Genomic DNA, 21500 nt, shown 5'->3' with positions numbered 1-21500 from the left:
TGTATTTGAGTCTTAAATTGCATGCTTATTGGAACATAATTACACAAAAGTAACTAAACATAAAAAAAAAACAAATAAACTTTAAGTGGAGCTAGGCCTGACCGCGGTTTAAAAATCGAAGATTCCGCTTGTCTAACAGGTCGTTCTAGTTCCAATGAAAGGTAAAATAAGACCGGACCGTTTAGATATTGTTCCTACTCCGGTATCTATCGGTTTAAGCTACGCTTTGAATGAATTTGAATTAAATTTATTCTCTAAATGTTAGGTAGCAAAGCAACTACTCAATTTAATGCCTAGGACTAAGTCGTGGGTGGTAACGTGCTGTGTTTTACTAATGTTTAGATATAAGTGTGAGCTATTAATTCCCCATCACTTCTTCACATGGAAAGAGTATAAAATGTCAACTCGATTAAATTACTTCAATCTACAAGACACCAAATAATAACGGATAATGATTCGATATTTGTAATAATAAACAGTAAACGGAACTAGGCTCTCATTTCATTGCATATAGGATAAAGGCTTTGAAGCTTTTCTTTTGTTTCAATAAATGAGGCAGTTGGACAAAGAATACTTCAAAAAGGTTCACGAGTGAGTCCCTGAGGATGCGAAGTATCCATCACCGGGGTAATTGGATAGCATCCCAAAAACATAACATTTAAGGTTTAATTTTTTGTGTGTAAGAACTTGTTTGCATCTACAAAGGAGTGTTGAACCACTATATCTAATCTCTCTTCTTTTTTAGTTTTTTCTGACATGGAAATCAATCAATCATACTCTTCGGTGCGCACTGAAAAAACTATCAAACTTATGTAATGGATTGCAAACTATGTTAGTTACATAAATTAGACTAGATAAGTCACGTCTGACAAGCTTGCTCGAGAAGTTGTTAGTAATGGGGATTAAACTATGGGCCATTGATCAAGCCAAGTGTGACAAACTTGTTCGAAAAGATGTTGGCAGTGAGAATCGAACTCTTAATCATTAGTCAAACATTTGTCTACTCTACCAACCCGGACTTTGCAGCTCTTCTCGTCTTGTTTCTATGAAAAATTATACTGGTAAGACTTCCCATATCTCAAATTTTCCGAATTCGTTAATCTGTAACTGACATTGTTTATATATACTAACTAGATATCCATGTTGAAAATATCATGATAACATACTCATCTCTATTATTTAGTTTACAATAATATCGGTTCCAGTTATATATGTAAAAGTTATTGCTCAAGTAATCCTTTAATCCCAGTGGAATCTTTAACCAAACAATCCCCATGATTTCTGCATCCATTTTTATTTTATCCCCTGAATCTTGATCTCGCTTCTCTAAATCTGCACTATTCTTGAACAATCTGCAGCTCATGAACCCTGCTGCTCTCATTTGCACTGTCGGGGATCACTTTCCTGTACTTGTACCTACTTGAGACCCACAGGTAGATGCAAAAATTGATCAAGCTCAAGAAAGAAAGCAGCCAATAGAACAAATTCAATTGGCCACGGTTGATGTTATTTCCTGCCAGCCATCCCCCACTACTGGTGATATTCTTTGTAACACCGTTAACTATCTTCACAGTTATGGTGCTAAGGAAGTACCCAAGCGCCATTGAACTCCAAAAGAAACAGCTCGATAACGATTTGAGATCTTTCGGGGCCTGGGAATAGAAGAACTCGAGGAGCCCAACGTATGTAAACATGTCTGCTACTCCGAATATGAAGTACTGGAACGATAGCCAGAAAACGCTGATTGGTAGTGGCGGCTGAAGCAACGGGATTGAGTCAAGCATGTTGTAATCCCTTGCAACTCGTTTGCGCTTTACCTCCATTATCGCAGCTGCGGCCATTGACAGTGAGGATAAGACGAGCCCGACTCCAACTCGTTGAAGATACGTTATGCCTGTGGGAATGCCAGTGAGTTTTCGTGCAAATGGGACAAATATTCGATCGTACAGTGGAACGCCGATTATCAGAAACAACACAGGGAGAACTGATATCGATGCAGGTGGTATATCAAATTTTTTTATCCGTGTGTCCATTGTTATTCCCTGTTGGATGGAGAAGGTTTGAAGCTGAGCCAAGCAAAGGGTCATGATGGTGGTGCAGCAAAAGATTGGAACAATGTTTAGTATTATTTTTGCATTTTCGACTTGCGTCACTCGACAGAGTTTCCATGGATTCGGCCTTTCCGAGTTTTGTGTTGAAGGAGTCAGGATAGCTGCTTTATCAAGAAACCTGGTAAACAAAATCACCAGAAAATCTGATATATAAAAGAAGCAATTTATGTCAAATATTTAAATTCCTTGAAAATGAGGGAACCTGAAAGCATTTGTGTGCGGTAAAACTTCTGGTTGATTCGCTGCTTCCATGTCTTTATTGATCTCATACAAGTCACTGAAGTCATCAGGAAGTATAAGGTTTCTGTTCCGGGTGGCTGCAACATACACCTTTTCGAGCAAACAAAACTGAAATTAATTTTAGTCCAAAGAAGAGAGAATAAAGATTATTCGTTTACTATGTTGACCTGTACTATTGCAGAGAGGGCACTACTCCCATTTATTACATGGATACGATACCATGGTAACCCAGTAGCGAAGATTACTAACCCACAGAACATAGCCATCGTGCTCGCAAAGAAACCCCAATCCCACCCTTTATTATCTTGGATCCAAACAAAAACAGTGAGACTGATAGCACCTCCTAAGCATCTTGCCAATAGCAACCAGTTAAAGAAACTCGACCTCTGTCCCTCCTCCTTCGGATCCTTATCATCGAACTGGTCAGCACCATGTGATGGCAATGCAGCTTTTATTCCTCCAAACCCAATGGCTGCGGAATAAAGACCAACAAACAAGAGCGCAGCTTTGGTTCCACCGACTTGAACACAATGAGAGTTTTTCTCATATATGCTGCAGAGAGGTGGCTTCAGTTTTGGATAATGAGCTTGCAGAGCTAGCAGCCCAAGTCCCTAAATTAAGAAAAAGTTCAGTGACTATAAAGTTTTAAGGAATGAGGCATCTGAATTTATGAAAAACTAACCAGAAACTCGACAGAAGCTGCTAAAAGAACCGCTTTGAATCTGCCAATATATGTATCTGCTAGAAAGGCCACAGCTATGGTTATAATGTAACTAGTTCCCAACAAGTTTGTCAGTTGAGTCGCTGCATCGGCTATGCTAAAGTGCATCACCCCCGTATAGTATGTCACCAGGTTTACTGCTAAGCCGAAAGTAGCCATGTGCTCGAATGCAAACGTCCCTTAAAAAACGTTGATGAAAACCACATTAGTACCTGACAGACCTAAAAGTATGTTTTTGTATTGAAAGTGTTATGGCGGTACCTAGAACGAGTGATGAGACACCAATTCCACCATGCTTATCTTTTCGAGCAGTGTTTCCTTTCCAATCCACCTTCCCTTCAACAAATTTAGTCTTCCCCTGCATAGTTTTTGGGTACAGGTAGTATCATATGCATATGGAAACCAAAAATGCTAAGTTACAACTTATAGTGAAGGAATATTTGATTGAATAGAAGTAAAGAGAGTACCATTAATTAGCTACTCGAATTTTTTAGCAGCCCTTTTTGCAGAAGATCCTAAGTAGCAAGAATTGCGAAGGCAAGAATCAACGAGGCAATAAATATATATGATTCTAGGGAGATTGTATGAAATCTATGTTGATTATTTTGTGTACGTATAACACTTTTACCAAAGGTCGAAGCATTTTATATCAGCTGAGTTGGCCTAAATCTAAGACAATACCAAAGGTCGAAGCATTTTATTTTGTGTACGTATAACACTTTTGGATTGCTCGTATTTTAACAAACATAATGTCACTCATTAGATGTATAAAATAGGAGGTTATATAACAACAATAGAACAATGACCAATATTTATACAATAATATGTTCTTCATAATTCCTATTATGAATAATCTGCTAGAAAACATCAACTATTCCAACTCTAATCTAAAACAATATCCAATATATTATTACAATAATCTAACGTTATTCTATCTTTCCAGCATGCATTAGGAAGCGGCAAACTCGACAAATTGTATCGGGAAACAGTTACCTTTTTCTGAATATTCTTGTACATATTCCTGGAATTTTGCCTACTTGAGAGTATATTCGGTCGCCCAAGTCAACTGTTGCAATAAAAGGGAAAAAAAACGCAAATGATTTCGATGTTTTTGATGTTTTTCAGGTAACCAGAAACCAAACATCAACATCAAGCTTCAGTTATGCTGGTTGCTTTATGTACATTTTTGGACAGCAAATAGTATTCTTGGACAGTTCTTGTTAACTTTTATGGGAATATATTCTTGAAATTATCCAACACTTCCACCCTCTTGGGATGGATGTTTATTAGTAGAATGCCAATGGAAAACCACCCCTTGGTTCGAATACACATGTTTTATCTATTTAAATTAATGTCAGACTCAGCATTTCTTGGTTCCATCTGATTATTTTTTGAACATTTGCGATCAGGTTCGACTTGAATTCTAGTCTTTTATGTCTCAACATTCAGTTCGTTCATAATCTTCCTTACCAAAAAACTTAAGTTCTAAAAATGATAAAGAGGGACAGAACTTTTTTGACCAAAGAATAATTTTGGGCCAGATACCCAGTTCGACCTGAAAAAATGAAAACCGAAAAATTGTTTATATGCAGATGAATAGAAGAATATTTAACTTCGGGAAAAATCTACAATTTTTTTTGTTGATATGCAGATGAATACAAAGAGAATTTAACTTCTGAGAAACCAAATTTTTTTTTGCAGATTTGTGCCTTACACACGACAAGCATCAAGTATAATCTCAATAAATATCCAAGCACAAAGAATGACTAATTATATTGGCATAATGTACAGAAGAATAAGGCGGCAGATCGCCTGATCGAAAAATGAAATTAAACTGTCCTGTTAATGGAGGTGGTACATTCAGAATCCTAGCTAGCAATCAGTAGTTCAGTAGAGAGTTCTTCACACGTAAAACAATTTTCCCTTTATCAACTCCAAGCTTGGCTCCAGTTACCAACCAGTGCCCTGGAATATCTTGGGGCCCTTTCAACATTTCCGTCATATCCACAATTTTGGCCAGTTTTCCAAATATGCTGGAACCGTCCCCTTTTTCGTTTGATAATGATGTAGACGAGCCATCGAGGTTTTGTGCAGCAGATAGATTTGAGGGACTATGATCCCACACAGATCGCCTCAAAGTACATCCTGGTACTTTGGAAAAGAGGAGTTTAAGGTGAAGTACGCTTTTCGCCCCAAAATCCCATACACCTAGCTGAGCCCCGGTGACAATATGAACGCCAGAAAGATCTCCAATGCACGTATCGGTGTACTCTATAGGTGCAGTGCTTACATGCGAGAATTTTTTCCACTTAATTGGTTCAAACCATCTGCTATCCTGCTCTTCGGGTCCTTGCCACTTTGGTGCACCTATAGCCATGTGGGAGTCCCAATGGGGTTGAAGAATTTTCGGAAGAGACACTAGATGTTGCAGGTTTATAGAAAGACGATTTTGCTTGCTACCATCCAGGCTGAGCTTGAGACCAGTGACAGGCTTCCGTCCTACAGTAACCTGTAACATTGTAGAATGTCCAAAATTAAACAGTGGAAAGTCGACCCTGACATGACATTGTAACAGCAGACAAAGATACCTGATCAGGGTTTATATAAAGCTTAGGACCCATTAAACTGAACTGGAGAGATGAACACACGGGTCCCTTCCTTTGTAGGTTGTTCTGCTCAGGAGCCCAAACCCGAGGAATTTGGAAATCCAAGAAGTACTGGAGATCCTCAATAGGTGGCTTATCTGAACAAAATGATTTTTTTTTTAAAAGTTCGAGATGTAAGAAAAACAACTCTTAAGGATTAAAAAACATATTTTTCAGCCAAATCATCAATTTCCGAGAATTTTGACCAGATAATTAGAAGAAAATTCTCATGATTTCCAAATTCTGTTTAGAATGAAACAACAGAAGAAGATAAAGTCTTACACTCCAAGTACAACTCAATAGCACGAGCTAAGTGTTTTATTCCAGGCACTCCTTCAAGCAAAGACACAATGGGCATAAATGTCATGTTGATAACATCAGGCGCTCCTTCTACGGTCCTGGCCCACTTGCCATAGCTCTGTTCAAGGTCATCTCCTCCTCTCCTTCTGAAAATGACGGTAACGTCCTGCGTAAATAAAATAAATGCCAAAACTCTGTAAAAAAATTGATACATAAATCACCTAAAAGTATTCAAGAGGAAAAAGTATGTTCGATGATCAGCACATAGTCAGCTATATGGTACAAACTCAAAGAATGCTGCTCCACTAACCTTGTCCTTGTATTTTAAGGCACCAGAACTCGTGTAACCCTTTGAATCTGAGAACCTCTGCTCCCCAATGTCTTTCACGTATATTTCAATATCTGACATTGATAATGGCGATGGTTGGTGCTGTCTAATGTAGACAACATCCCTTCCGCCAATAGTTGCAGGAGGTAACGATATGGGTGCCATAGTTTTCAATAAAGCTGACAAAATATTTGATGTAAGAAAATCAAAGAGCGTGTAATTTCATATTCATATTGTAGAAGTAACCAAAAGCTATAACTTCAGATACACTTCATAAACCAGATAAACTGGGAAACTTCATGCAATATTCTAGAAAAGGATGATATATCAGTGAAATTCGGACGCCAAGTCCAACGACTTTCATAGATGTTACCTTGCCAAGGATGCAGGATCCCAGGAATATGGAACAGCACTTTTAACTTCTTCCCGCAAAATTAAATTGGGATTTGTTAGTTTGACCGTACATAAGGGAATAATATATCCGACCATTGCGAGGGATTGTGTAGCTGCTGCATCAAGCTGCCAAGAGCCAGTGAAGTTAAACATGGCATTGAAGCTTCCAAGTGGTACATGACCAGGTATATCTGATTTTTCGTTGAAATACTTAGCCATCTGCAAATGCAAGTACCGAATAAACATAAGATGAATAGCTAGGCGGGAGGAAATTTAATTTTAAAAGAATACCAAGAAAATAAATCATGAGCAGCTAATGCACATTTCAGACACAAAGATGGATTGACATTCTCAAGTCCATAGGTCCCTCGTTCAAGTATAATAAAAGTTTAAGGGCGCCGTCACATCAGGAAATAAAATATATTGAGGACTCGACCAAGAGAGATACTCATTCTCTAGAGCATATGACAAATTTATTCACCCATTTAGAGCCATGGCATCAAGATTTAGTGAAGATGAATGAGGAAGCAACATTTTGAGATTTATCACAGTTTTACCTTAGCACATGATCAAATTTGAAACAAAACATTGTCTTAAATGAATTGTGCAACACAAAAATGGGTAACCTTGTGTGGCACCCAGTGCTATTTAACTGTGATGATATAACTAAATTCATCAATAAACACCACATTCAAGAAATAGGCAGGCACAATTTGCATGTTGTCGCAGCAATAGGTTTTCTCAAATGTGGTTTCATTTGTAACACCGATGTTTTCAATCATGATAAATGTCCACAAAAGTGGTTCATGCGCCAACTTCAGATAGAAGCATTTTTTTCTGAGTCTATTTTTTTTGGGGACATGCCTATAAATCATACTATGGATCTGTCTAGGTCAAGAAGTGGTTTCCAATAGTGCTTAAATTTTTATAGAAGCTACTTTTTTGTTGCCTGCCGGGATGTATAACATTGGTCATGCCTTAAAAGCCAACATCCACGTCTGGATAGCCTTCATTAACCTAGCAACATCTGTCATATTCAACTTAATTCTATCTCTAATATGAGTATGGATTACAATGCAGGCACTTAAACAAAGATGGCGCTTTCATAGGTCGCCCATCTGCTATACCATTCATAAAGGAGCACCAATATTATGCTATAAACCAAGAGAATAAACCAAAGAAAATAATAATAATAAGTCCATTAAGTGAAAGCCAAAAGCTTAAAAATAGCCCCGACATTCGTTTAGAATCCATTGTTGTTACAATTTAAAGAATTTGCTCGTGTTCCTCAACATAAGAGAAAGAAGACAATGTTTCCACACTAGATCCTACATATAACCAGACGATCCGTTGTCAAGAAGCGAGCCGTAACTTACAAAAAACGTACAGTTCATCATCAGCATTTTTAGTTCAAATGTTCAATAAAAAGCTAAATCTTGCACGCCTCCTTCAAGATTCAGTATCCAACCAAGAACGATTCATTATCATAACCTCAACAATTCCAAGGATCTCAATCGAACAGAATTAAGTCACGTGAATAGGTCAAGGCAAAAAAAAAAACCTCGTGGAAACTAAAAACAGGGGTCTCTTCATTAGAGCTCTGGCCTAAGGAACACTCGATGTCAACAGAAACATCTCGGATTGCACAAGATTCAGAGATTTCAAGATCCTTGGTGGCTTCTTCATCAATATGCACTAACCTAGAGCCAGGGGCTCCTTTACAATAAAGCAACCTGATGTCAGAGGTGACATCAAAACCTCGTCCCAGTGCTTGGATTGAGTTGCAGAGAGTGGTGATCAATGAGTTTTCTGGAACTGCGGGGCTACTGATGCTCTTCTTTGGAAAATCCATGGAAGAGCAGAGATTCAAGAATGTTTCATCCAGTTGATTGATTGAAGAGGAAAAAGATTGAACTTTGTTCTACGTTATTTTCTTGGGGGGTTTGTTGGGACTTGGTCAAAGATTGGACTTTTAACAATTTTGTTGGATCGGATTCGGTGGTGGTCTATTAAAAAATTTAATCAAAATGAAGCTTTTTGACTGTATGCATACGCATCATAATGGCAAGAAACGCGTTGTCTTCGTATGATTCAAACCCATATCTTTTCTTCTCCTCCTCCTCCTTTCCATCTTGGAAATGAACATTCATTTTGCTTTGACCTCCAACTCATCATAATAAATAACTCGACCGTATGTTCATAAAAGTCATTTTCGAATTTGCCTTTAAATTAAAAATGTTTCAGACTCATTTATTGTTTTATTTCTGAATATTTCAATCTGATAATATTTATTATATTTTTTTAGATATAAAATAATCTGATATTTAGTTCTCCAGATTTTACATGATGAATCTTGAAGTGTGTAAACAAGAATATGGACGAAAAATAGCATTGGAAACAAATTGCTGCCAATAAGCAATACTTATTTATTACTTTTGAACACAGACATGAGACAACGACATCATTTGTTTCATTAAACGTATTTTATAGTTTGTGGATTGCTCACTTTGAAATTCATCTCATTGAAACAAAATCACAATAGAAAAGCATTTTAAGTGCATTCAAATTTGGTAACTAAAATATGTTTAACTCGAGACTCGTAGCTTTCATGCAATCATCTTATCTATTTAAATAGTCAATTATTTTGAATCGTTGAACTCTTGAAGAAAGATCCTGTCCTGGTGATTTCGTGTAGAGGCTTCTGTGTGAATCTGATAATATTATAGGCCCAGGCCCCAGATATAGCCCCGAAAGTTGGGCCTACAAGGTATATCCATATGCCTCTGTAGTTGCTCCAAACTATAGCTGGGCCTAAGCTCCTTGCTGGGTTCATCGAGCCCCCTGAAATTGGCCTGCCCAACGCAATATTCAACTAGTTTTAGTTATTAATAAAATAATATGTACACGGAGGCCAGAAGTTTATGACTCTCAAAAAAATATTACTTAAATCAGAAATGAGTATCTGTATTAATTAATATCCAAACGTACCCAGCAAACATGACATTAAGCAATATGGTAGCCCCAATAGCAAGACCCGCCAGTTCTCCGATCTACAAGCATAACACATGAATTTAATCGAATTCACATTCTGTGAAAGTAAATAAATTCAAAAGAAAATGAGCGATCATTCCACTAATTATGCACTCTGGTGGTCGAATTTATTTGAACATTTTGAAATATAATTTAATTCCGAAATTTTGTGGACTTATTTATGAGAAAATTGTATTTTTTAAAGTTAATTATCTTTTTATGATTTTGATCAAATATGTGTCAAATTATAGTCTTAGTCATATTTCTTTTTTTTCTTTTTTATGCAAATTTAATTTTTTTCGTCCTCAATTCTGATATAACATTGCAGAAGAATTGCACTAACAGCTCTGTTATCTGTGGCAACTCCAGAGATGACGAACATGAGGTAGAATGTAATGATAAATTCAACCACCAGAGACTGCAAGTCTGTGCCAGTCGGAAGAGTTCCGGCGAAATGGTTGTGAGGTCCGCCAAACAATAGTCTTAGGGTTCCGCTTGCTAGGGTGGATCCTAGCATCTGAGCTGATATATACGCAGGTACCTACAACAAATAGTTGACTGATAAATTCACAAATGAGTTTTATTTCTAATGAACATGATCTGAGAATCGTGATATTTACCTGTTTCCATGGGAGCCTCTTGCAGGTGGCAAAAGCAACTGTAACTGCGGGGTTCAGATGTGCGCCGGAGATGTGTCCGACGGAGTAAACCATGACCATCACAACCAGGCCCCACACGATGGCAATCCCTGGCTGGGTCAGCACTTTGTCCTTATCAGCATCCACCACAGCCGCCGCACAGCCGGCAAATATCAAGAAATAAGTGCCCAAGGTCTCTGCTATCATCTGCCATGTGAAATATTAAGTAGTTTTTCATACATGAAATTAAGTATTCATGATTGTAATAAGTTAATTAATTACTTTTTGCATGAAGGGTAGACTGAAAAGGGTGCATTCGCTTGAAGAATTCTCATTCATGAAATTCACATCATCATCATCCTTTATATTTACAGTTACGCCAATACTTGATGCTGCTGAAATACCTGCCATGTTTGAGAGACGATAGTGAAAATCGAAAGGGAAGATGACTTGAATATATAGTTTGGTTAAGGCGGGTGAGCATATCTGAGTAGAAACACCGAATTATTTATACATGCACGAAAGAAATAATGATCTCGTACTACATATCACAACAAAAAACAAAAGGAATTTTTTTTTTGGACTTTAATGAATTGCATCACTATAAATTAATATGATATATTATTTAATTGATTTGACATCAACCAAATATATATATATATATATATATATATATATATATGTGTGTGTGTGTGTGTGTGTGTGTGTGTGTGTGATACTAATAGTCAGGTTCTATATTATTTATTTCCAACAAATTTTTATATAATAATAAATCACTTATTAAATAACGATAAAATGATATTTTTCTCTAAAACTCACTTTTCTGATAAATTTTCTTAATATGTGTGAAAAATACACAAATATTGTTCAGCTCATAAATATAACAACGGATGGAGTCTAAATTATTGATGGAAGCATATAAAGACAACATTTCAATTTTAGAAGTAACAATCTTGAAAGTCATTAATTATATACTGTGAGGAAATTAGGACAAGAAAAGGAAACAAATTATATGATGCTAGAATAATGTCCCTTATGTGTGTGTATATATATATATATATGTATGTATGTATGTATGCATGTGATCAAATGGCTAAAGTTCAAGCATTAAAAACTATGGAAGCGGGATGGTATAAATTAAAATCAGATACCCCATTCTGACGTTTTTTGATGTTTAATTCTTCATTTTTTAAAATAATTTTATAGTCGATATTATAAAGAAAGTATTATAGGAGTTAATTAAGCACATATTCTAACGGAGGCGTGCAAAGGTTTCCTCATGCCGGACGAAGATTGGCCCTCAGCTAATTTCAAATAAAACAAGATCTCTTTGAATAAAATCTCAATTCCAGCTATGGTTTCCTCGGCTTGTTCGTAAAGGGGGAAGTTAAGAAGAAAAAAAAAAGAATGGCTGGCTCGGAACTAGTGCATGTGATAGGCATTCAAATTTGAAGACAAATGTCATATCCTTTCTTTGAGGTTGAGTTTAAATAAATATTTGGTAAATTTGAGTCAAAATTTTCTTATGGCCTGGCCGGGCCGGCAGTGAGAACTGGTGCTGTGCTGTCCATCAAGTCTTTTCCTAAAGTCACCACATATATTAATGCACTAACTATGCCATCCAATAAGAAACTAGGGAATAAATTGTGGTATTTATTTTATAATTGCTGAAATAAACCTTTATCTGATTATATGGATGGTTAAAATCGTCTATCATACACATGTGTTTTTAATTAAATTTATAAGTTTCAAAAAAAATTAAATTTGTATATGCGTTAATTCAACAAATTTGCATATATGTTTGTGTAAAAGTTAGCATTAGATTTTGATATATGATAAAGTGGCCATCAATATATTATATCCATGATACTGACATCCTGTCTCTCGCTGCGACGGATGAATTTTATTTTCTTTTTAATTAACTTGTTTTCTCGTGGAAGGGTAAAAAAGGGAGTTCAGAAAATACGATTCAAAACTGGCCCATGCAGGTCTCGAACCTGCGACCTTCGCGTTATTAGCACGACGCTCTAACCAACTGAGCTAATAGGCCTTTGTTGTGTCTTTCCAACATTATAAAATATATTCAATTTTAAATCGTGATGTCGTATATCCTGGACAAATGATTTGATGACACGGGTTCTAAATACAAGATCGAAGCCTTCACGGGATCGGCGTCAACACCTCCGTTAGATTTGTTTTCCCAGTCATTCGGTTTTCAAGAGTCGATTAAGCTTTGAAATCGGGTCTTTGATTTTGCAGGTTGTTTGTATTTGAACGTTCTTCTATGGAGGATTAGACTGGACTTCGTTGTTTGATGGTGTCCATGAAAGGCGTTGATTAAAGTCTGATTTCCTCTTATTTTGTTTGATTAACTTGTTCGTTCGTTCGTAGTCCTACCAGTTGCCAACTTTTTTTTGACTATTTTAACTTGGTTCATTTACAGGGGAGCCCGAATTTGTTTGCAATTCCAATCTCATCGGTTATGGTATGTTCAGTTTCACCCTGCAAATATAGATTGTTCTGTTAAGCTCCAAATAAATTTGTTCAATTTTTTTTTGTTTTGATTCAGCTCCGTGTTATGTGAAGTTTGTGTATTTTTTGGTTCATTTTTCTTTCCTTTTCTTTTTGATCCCGTTATGCATATAACCCATCGTTGCTTTATCAATGAACTAATGGATACCCTTGAGAAATGTGATCTTCAAGAATTCTTAGATTCCCAGGTGGATATATCACATAGCTGAAGGCTCATAGTCATAGCTGAACGATCTATTTCTAACTTTCCAATGCAGAGCAAAGGCCAGCCGAGTGATGCAAAAATTCGTCTTCAAAGCGAGCATGGAAAGGAGGAAAAGTGTTATCGGTCTGAGGATATAACCAAGAACTGTGTTATGGAGAACGACGTAACATACCATATAACGTCCAAAGCTGAAGAGATTGGTTCTGGTTCTTTATTGGAATATGAAGGAACTTCAACCAATGAAAGTGATACTTTTTGCTGCGACTACCTGCTTAATCCTGCCGGGACTGATCAAGACGCCTCGCAATCCTTTGAGGAGTTGAATGCCAATTATGTAAATCGATTGGGTCGTCAAATAGCTGTGATTAATGAATGTGGTTCTCCCTCAATTGAAAAGATTGACAGCGATAATGTGGTTCAGGATCCTCAAATTTCAATTCAAAATCTTATGAGAACACCAACTCAAAATGAAGAAACCAGTCAGTCCCAGAAGGAAATTTCATGTGCAAGGAATAGCGCAGAAGAAAAGTACTTTTATTATGAAAAGCCTCTTTATGAAGAAACTGGAATGTGGATACCTGTTTCTGTTCCTCCAATGTCAGAAAGTGAGCATGAAGAATGGACAAAAGGTATTTGTTCAAATGGTGGATTTATTTCGGAAGGAGAATTGGGTTGGGATCAGACCGTTGGTGCGGAAAAAGAATTGACCATGTGGGATGTGGTGGTTGAAATGTTACTTGTGGCCCGTGGAAAAATGACTGGTCTAACTTCAGGGGATGTTACACAAATTTCATGGATATCAGCCCACGTAATTGAGCAAGCTTGGAAAGAGATGGCTGAAACTCTCACGGAAGCTAATTTCAGTAAAACCCAAGAAATTCTTGAATCTGAACCACCAAAATGGTTGCCTGATAGCCTAGCTTCTTCCTGTATGCTTTGTAGTGTGCGATTTCACCCAATCATGTGCACTAGGCATCACTGTCGGTTTTGTGGAGGAATCTTTTGTAGTGAGTGTACTAAAGGAAGGAGCTTATTGCCTGAAAAGTTCCGCACCAGGGATCCACAAAGAGTGTGTGATGTATGTTGTGTGCGCCTAGAATCTGTGCAGCCATACTTGATGGATCTTGTAAGTCGTGCTGCACAGCTGCCAATCCACGATCTGACGGACTTAAGCACTTTAAGATCCTGGGTAAATTTTCCATGGGGACAGTCAATGGAGTATGAAATTTATAAGGCCACAAACACTATTCGCAGTTACAGTAAGGTGCTTGTTTGAGTCATACATTTCTTTAAGCCATGCTGTGACATGTTTCCCTTTAATTTTGAGTGGAAAAATATCTAAAAGGCATGTGTTATGACGCCGAACAAAACTAAATTCAACCATTTGAACAGACATGGAATGTTAGGTGATACTTGAACATGTGAGTATTTTACATGTAAAGTTCCTCTTTATCCTCAAATCTAATGGCCAAGAATATTCCTAGCTCATAAATCAAATGAGGTAATTTAGCAAGTTGTAAAACATTGATTTTCGTGGATAGCCTTGTGTAAGAAAGGAGCACTTGCATATACGTAGGGAAACGTGAGTCCATTATGATCTTCCGTGCCGTGTGTATTAATTTTACAGAGGGGAGGGAGGACTTCTCTTTCCAAAACATGTCTATGTAGTTAATGGTATCGTGCTTACTGTGTGGATACCCTGAATATACTGTGGGCTTACTGTGTTGATACCCTGAATATACTGTGGAATTTTCCAGGTTGGTTCCTTGGGACCAGAGAAGAGAATTCCAGAATCCATATTACGAAATGCTTTAGGTATTGCAATACTTACAGTTGTGAAAGTTGGAATGATGGTTACATATAAAATCGGAACAGGTTTGGTGATTGCTCGTCGGGAGGATGGCTTATGGTCACCACCATCTGCCATTTCTTCATTTGGTGTAGGATGGGGAGCTCAGGTGAAGTGGCACTGTTTTGCTTCTGCTGTCCTGTGTTTTTCTTTTTGCTTATGGTAACTGCTGGAATAGTTTTTAACAATTTATGGATGGGAGGTTATGCAGTCATTTTTCTTACCGGTTCATAAAGTTGATTGCCAGCTTATGGCTGTATCAGTTTTTTCTTTGGAAGATTAATGTATGCTTATGAATGCCAGATGATTTAAGTTTGTGTGGTTTTACAATAATGAAAGCTTTAAGAAATTCATAAGTTTCCTCGTAACGTAACATTTGTGTTGTGATATCCTGTATTGATTTCCTTTTCAGGCTGGTGGAGAGTTGACGGACTTCATTATTGCACTGAGGACGAATGATGCTGTAAAAACCTTTTGTAGTCATGCACATCTCTCGATTGGAGCTGGTCTGAGTGCAGCAATAGGAATTATCGGACGCACTGCAGAAGCTGATATAAGAGCTGGTCCCGGTGCACATGCTGCTTGTTATACTTATAGCTGTAGTAAAGGTTTTCTTTTATCCTCCTTATTTCGACAATTCTGAAGTGTGCTGTATGGGATGTGCATGACAAAATTAAATGACAAAATTCACTGCTTGCTCTGTAGGTGCTTTTATCGGATGTTCTTTGGAAGGGAGTGTTGTCACAACTCGTGCACGAGAAAATTCAAGATTTTATGGTAGCCAGTTCATAAATGCTTCCGAAATTCTTTGTGGTTCATTGCCACGACCACCTGCTGCTGCCACGCTTTATCGTGCGTTGGATGAGATGTATATGGAGATTGGAAGGTGAGTGCATATGTAAGCAATTTAGTTTGCCATCCCAAGATCAAGGGGCGTGGGTATATTCTTCTCTGTGCAGAATTAGTTTGTGAATATTGATCTGTATTGGTTTCTCATAGTTTGATTCTTTTAGTCGCATACACTCAAATTTGTACAGTATTTATGATGTATACGGGGAATTTATATGCTTTAATGTGTGTAAAATATATATATAAATTCAGTTATCGCAATTTGCCGAAGTTAAAATTCAAATGTTTTATTGGGTTTTTTCTAAAAAAATATTTACTTTAATAACATCATTCGTTATCGTACTCCCACGTGATCTTCAGTTGTGTCTTGGATTGGTTGAATTTCTAGAAAAATACATACATACAATCATTGTTTTTTCTCTCTCTATAACACAAGTTTTGTGAGCGTCGTGATTTGATTTATTTCTATTTTTCTGCTGTTAGTATTATTAGTTTTTTAACTTTATTTGGATCTTATTAATGTCGAATCGACTTAAAACTTCTGGTTACCATCAAATCGTAAAAGTTCATAGCATTTTTTCTGAGTGAAAATATGTTACATCGAAAAATCTTATCTTAATTTTTGCTTTGTATAAATGATCAGACGATCATATCATTTTAAAACAAAAAAATGAGATCTATCAATATTTTTTATTTTACAGTAAGATGGTCGACTCATCGTATTATACAAACATGTCAAGAATAAAACTCCAGGATAGACTCGTCCTTTTTTACCAAGCCTTGCGCAAGTAAAATCATTAATTCCTGTTTTTTTTTCGGCGACATGCAATTGGAGGTTACGGATAGGACAAACCCAGGAAATGCATAGACTTGCCAGACGGCTACAAGAAAATTCGATATCTTTTCACGTTCAAAGTACATTCAATTACAGCACAATTAAATACTACAGAATGTTTCGGTATTCAAAGGGAAAAAAGAATCAAAACAATTTGCAGAGTAAACCAAATTAAAAACCCCTGCCCGGGAAAAAAATGTGCAGCTAACTACATAAGCTAATTATACTATAATATGTAGTAGACATTCTTTTTAGAAAATAGTGAAACAAAAAGGAAAAGACAGAAAGGAACCTGATCCTACTGTGTGCAGTAATTTTAAGAACGGTCAACACAAAAAAGTAGATAGGTACCGGTCTTAAGACCTTTCTTCCATGTCATCACCTGAAATTTCACCAAATCAAACATTTTGTCCTCGACCAACCAGAAACAAAGCTAGGAAAAAAGTCAAAGAAGGAAGAAGAAAGGCTTGTGTGTTACCTAGCACCAGAAATCCCAAGAGTGAGCTCGAGATCATCAGGAACGCACTCATCATGTATTCGCTCTCCTTCCCAAGGTTTCACTAGTCCCTTCGAGTTGCTTCCAAAGGCAAACTCAGCTGAAATTGCGTCGGACATTGGAACATCAGCTGTCTTGTCAAACCCTACTGTGATAGCAGGAGAGCAAGCTCCGCTTTGGCCTGGGGTCCACATACGGGAACCCCCATTCGACAATGGTTCTTTGAAAACGAACGGGTTTGCTGATACAAGGCTGAATGTTGGAGACGAAGGTCCCTCTTGAGGAGTTTGAACACCAGAAAGCCATCCTGAATCAGGTGGAGTTTGTATGCCGGGACTTTGGGGAGTAGAATAGGGTAGGAAAGGGTGGTGCTGACTAGGCCATGCTGAATTGGTTTTTGCTTCATCCCAGTTACTTTTTAATTTAGGAGTACGTGAGGTTGGTGAGCTCAGTGGAGGGGTGACTGGAGCACTTATAGAACCTCCTGGTATATAGAGATGATGCGGGAGCATAGATGAAGCGGGCACTGACCCGGATGATAAGTTTTTTAGCCATGGGATGAGAGAGTTAGGATCGGCAGTGTTACTGACATTTACAGCATAAGGAGTAGAGATGGGGCTAGGAAAGGAAGACGATGCAGGGCTTGGATTAAAAGAGGCTCCTGGGCTTGGTTGATATGGCGAGCATGGGCTGACTGCTGCTGAACCCATGATGTCCATTCGTTCGACAGGCTTGCAACCCTGAAAAGATAAAAGCGGTTGAGAACAAACATGGAGGAGCTAAAGACAATGAAATAGGTTAAAAGCATTTGTAGCCGTGGAGTCCACTTGAGCCCAAAATATGTTCATTAGGGACTTCAACTTGATCACAAGGTTTCAAAATCCACCGTTCAACTAGTCCATGTCAACATGATAATTGTGAAAAGATTTCATATTAAACGAGGGATGCAACGGCATGAAGATTTATCATGTCCTTAAATCTGTTAAACAATGAATCCATCACTGTACAATTGGGGGGAATCAACATGTGCTGGCAATCACATCATGGGTTCCCCACCAGTTCAATGAGTATAACTTAACACAGCTTACTCGTCAATGCTTGATCCTTGTACTTAAGTAGGTTTATGTTGGTTCTCAGGCCATAAACATTTTGAGCTCAAATTGCAAAACGTGGAAATAGGACAAGCCCAAGTCATGTTAGACAATCCATTCTCCCCTCGCCCCCACCATAAAGTGTATAATGATGGAGATATGCCAATAACACGGTCAAATAGCAATTATTCCAGCCCTATAAAATTTCTTTAATAGCAAAATCATACTGTCATCCATTATAGCAGCATTCCCCCTCATAAAATTCAAACTAAAATAAACACGTTCCATAACATGCCCACATGCTCATGCAACAGCCTTATGGTTAAGTAAATGGTATAGCCATAATGAAGACGAGTTCAAGTTTGATACCCTGTTCCACCATAATTTTTTAGTCTAAAGCATTTGCAACATGCAATGCAGAATGGAGTGATCTGGCCTAGGCATTCGATTGAAGGGAAGTAGGGACGATTTAGTGAGCGTTAATTCATGGTATTGAGACTTTTCATTGTATACCACTGCTGAGCTCTTGGATCTTCCCGGGTATTAGCTTCACCAAAAATCAATTTCAAAAGATTAAAGTAAGCAAGAAATGACGGCCAGCATAACTGACTAGAGTTCTACATATATTACTGCCTCAAGTCCTGCAGGTTTTGCCTAAAGAGAAAAGTGAAGATATTGCCGTCATTCACGGCGATTGGTAAAACCCTAATTTAAACTCGACAAACATCGTATAGGGTTTGGTTTTCCAAACAGGATCGATACTGACTTTATTTGTTCACGCCGTGGATATTTTTTTTACCTACGGTAAAAAAAAGTCAGGTAACCAATGGTTCGGCTCAGATAATTAATTGCCTGACAATTGGATCTGTACAAACAGGGAGTGAAAATACAGAAGGCCCATGTGTTTGTCACTTTGCCTATTATTTAATATTTATTCATTTATTCCTCCAAAAAGAAAAAACCAGCAAGATGACTGAGAATGGTGGCAAGAAACAAGAATCTTTTGAGGTCCGTGCACTACTAAAAGTAAAATCTGAGGTGATCTATATCGTACGCCTAGAACAGTAAGAATCACGGGTCTTTCTTATGCAAAAATATCTTGCAATATCTATATTTCAGGAAAAAAAACATTATTAGCGTATTTATACTTAATCTGGAGAAATTTTTGTTAAGAAAATTACAGTCACAATTAAATACAGAGCACAGAGGATGACAACCATAGTACATTATTCTTATTTTTTACCTAAAAAATATTATTCTATTGTTATATTATTCTCCCCTCCCATGACTAGGAGCACCTGCTGACCGGATCAACACGACCACGTCGAGCGATTTTTGCAGACAACACCGCACAGAAATGAAGGAAGCTCAAAACTAAAATCATAACAGTTATCATTACGGTTCCAGAACTAAACTAATCAGCTCCAGTCTAAAGATCTACGCCACCATAGAGCGACTAATACTTCAACTTACGAGGCGGAGTGTTTTCGTTAATTGTATCGTACCTTTCTGTATGTGGTCCCATCTTCTTCCACGATCCAACCAGCTTCATTGCAAAGAGCTTTCAACACCTCGTTGTTGTCACAGTGCTTGGGGAGCTTGTAGTTTCCGTACAAACGCAATCCGGAGAAGATCTTTGCTGCGATCGCACGCCGCCGCCGCTCCCTCCGCTTGTTGTTCTCTCTCTCCTTCCATGTCGGCAACCTCGAGCCCGACGTCATCAAAACGGCTCGGTTTCGAGATTTTCCGCAGTCAGATGGGATACAATCACCGGCGAGTTGTAGTATATGACCGGTCCGATTGGACCGGGATCGTGTGAAGATGATTTCAGGACGGAATGGAGAAGGGTTTCGTATTTTGGGGTGTTGTGGTCAGTTAAGGAGAGGTGGATGGTGTTTTAAATAAATATTGGGATTGATAGTTGGGGTTAATTACGGAAGTACCACTGACTGATTGGGCTTTCCCATTTCCCTTGAAAGGCGGGGGATGCACATGTTAAGTCTTTTTAAAGTGTTTGGGGTTCATGGCTTCATTGGTTACACCTGTAAGAAAATATAATTAAAAGGAATCATGATTATTATTTATAATATTTTATTGATTTAGTTAATATTATATTGGATAAATGTTTTTTTTGGTATTTATGGATATTTGTATACATCAAACCATCTATATTATGTATAATCTTATAAAGATATGTGACATTTATAGTCACCAAATGTACACTTTTTATTTTAGTTTTCAGAAATGATTATTTTATTCATTTAAAAATAAAATCAGATATAAAAATAATATTTTAAAAAATATTAATATACTGTATTTTGATATATCGTGTCCAATAATATGGTACATGAAGATACACATCTTTTTATTTTAGTTTTCTAAATTATTTACTTGAAAGACGGGAAAAAATATAGGTCGACGGTCGGTGTGGGACCGAAGGCCTATCCAAATTCAAAGCAGGTGCACGTGCGCGCGGACGAGTGGAAGTGGACGTGTAAGTCGTGACAATTAATCAACGCTATCGGAATATGAAAGTTGAGACTTGAGATAGAGCGTGGGATCAAGACTTATTCGTCGAGGTTTCTTGCCCCTGATTTTTTCTTTTAAAATGTCACATCTATTTATTTAAATGTCGGATTTATTGGTTGAGACTTTGGGAAGGGGGAGTGTGAAAGGTTTTCTCTGTCGGAACATCTACTGAATAAATATATATATATATATATGTGTGTGTGTGTGTGTGTGTGTGTGTGTGTGAAAGAAGTATTTTGTTATTATTGAATTTAATTTTTTGAAAAATAATGTCTAACCATGATATCCAGCAAGATATTACAAGTTTAAAATTCAGCTGGTATTGAGTGGCATTAATCATTTCATCCCTGTTATGTTAAATGAGACGTAGACTGAATAACCTAAGTATGAAATGTTAAAAAGTATTTGTGTTGCGGGATCATAGCCAGCCAGCACATTGAGATGGCCTTTTGGTAGGAAATTGGCAATCAATCATTAATTCTCCTCGAACGCGGAGACTAACTTATTATTAGGTCAAGTAGGTGCGAGATGAATCAAGTAATTATGTTGCCCTTTTCTCAAAAACATGGAATATTCCACGTAATTGGATGTGTTTTTGACAAATTACATTCGTCTATCGCCTCAAATTGTACAGTAAATAGTGCAAAATTTATATAAAAATTTCGAAAGATATAAATTTATTATTTCAAATTGTGATTCCTCTTGAGT

General features: G+C 37.4%; 5 protein-coding genes and 1 non-coding gene across 11 annotated transcripts; 1 reads left to right on the top strand and 5 right to left on the bottom strand.

Annotated features, from left to right (window-relative positions):
* Positions 1-1206: 1206 nt before the first annotated feature.
* LOC140812701 (protein NRT1/ PTR FAMILY 4.5-like) lies at positions 1207-3622 on the bottom strand. Its single transcript, XM_073171045.1, has 5 exons — positions 3334-3622; positions 3034-3251; positions 2519-2962; positions 2314-2441; positions 1207-2229 (listed from the first exon to the last, which is right to left on the bottom strand). The coding sequence occupies exons 1-5, from the start codon at positions 3434-3436 to the stop codon at positions 1338-1340; spliced, it is 1785 nt and encodes a 594-aa protein (XP_073027146.1). The 5' UTR covers positions 3437-3622; the 3' UTR covers positions 1207-1337.
* Positions 3623-4835: 1213 nt separating this feature from the next.
* On the bottom strand, positions 4836-8880 carry LOC140812556 (MACPF domain-containing protein CAD1-like). The gene is given in 7 exon segments (XM_073170849.1): positions 4836-5581; positions 5661-5815; positions 6000-6183; positions 6328-6486; positions 6488-6524; positions 6719-6957; positions 8300-8880. Coding segments are annotated over 7 exon segments (1695 nt in total). The 5' UTR covers positions 8591-8880; the 3' UTR covers positions 4836-4951.
* Positions 8881-9373: 493 nt separating this feature from the next.
* On the bottom strand, positions 9374-10817 carry LOC140811364 (aquaporin NIP1-1-like). The gene is made up of 5 exons (XM_073169211.1): positions 10689-10817; positions 10389-10613; positions 10112-10309; positions 9727-9788; positions 9374-9590 (listed from the first exon to the last, which is right to left on the bottom strand). The coding sequence occupies exons 1-5, from the start codon at positions 10815-10817 to the stop codon at positions 9374-9376; spliced, it is 831 nt and encodes a 276-aa protein (XP_073025312.1).
* Positions 10818-12382: 1565 nt separating this feature from the next.
* Positions 12383-12456, bottom strand: TRNAI-AAU (transfer RNA isoleucine (anticodon AAU)). The gene has a single exon. It is a non-coding gene; the product is annotated as a tRNA-Ile (tRNA).
* An 82-nt stretch (positions 12457-12538) lies between these two features.
* LOC140811641 (uncharacterized) lies at positions 12539-16096 on the top strand. Of its 5 annotated transcripts, XM_073169660.1 has the most exons (7): positions 12557-12591; positions 12666-12748; positions 12850-12891; positions 13196-14407; positions 14901-15101; positions 15405-15600; positions 15698-16096. In XM_073169660.1, exons 3-7 carry the CDS (start codon positions 12889-12891, stop codon positions 15880-15882), a joined length of 1797 nt encoding a protein of 598 aa, XP_073025761.1. In that variant the 5' UTR covers positions 12557-12591; positions 12666-12748; positions 12850-12888; the 3' UTR covers positions 15883-16096. The 5 variants fall into 5 exon arrangements, with proteins under 5 accessions (XP_073025758.1, XP_073025762.1, XP_073025763.1 ...); XM_073169657.1 differs by having other exon boundaries at positions 12539-12748; XM_073169661.1 differs by lacking the exon at positions 12666-12748 and having other exon boundaries at positions 12545-12665.
* Positions 16097-16723: 627 nt separating this feature from the next.
* LOC140811798 (BES1/BZR1 homolog protein 4-like) lies at positions 16724-20201 on the bottom strand. 2 transcript variants are annotated; one of them, XM_073169868.1, is made up of 3 exons: positions 19769-20199; positions 17155-17912; positions 16724-17058 (listed from the first exon to the last, which is right to left on the bottom strand). In XM_073169868.1, the coding sequence occupies exons 1-3, from the start codon at positions 19982-19984 to the stop codon at positions 17055-17057; spliced, it is 978 nt and encodes a 325-aa protein (XP_073025969.1). In that variant the 5' UTR covers positions 19985-20199; the 3' UTR covers positions 16724-17054. The 2 variants fall into 2 exon arrangements, with proteins under 2 accessions (XP_073025969.1, XP_073025970.1); XM_073169869.1 differs by lacking the exon at positions 16724-17058 and having other exon boundaries at positions 17065-17912; positions 19769-20201.
* Positions 20202-21500: the final 1299 nt, after the last annotated feature.

This window comes from Primulina eburnea, chromosome 14 (assembly GCF_022965805.1).
Source record: "Primulina eburnea isolate SZY01 chromosome 14, ASM2296580v1, whole genome shotgun sequence".
Classification (NCBI taxonomy): domain Eukaryota; kingdom Viridiplantae; phylum Streptophyta; class Magnoliopsida; order Lamiales; family Gesneriaceae; genus Primulina; species Primulina eburnea.
Note: the sequence above shows the minus strand (reverse complement) of the source record. Positions and strands in the feature narration are given on the sequence as shown.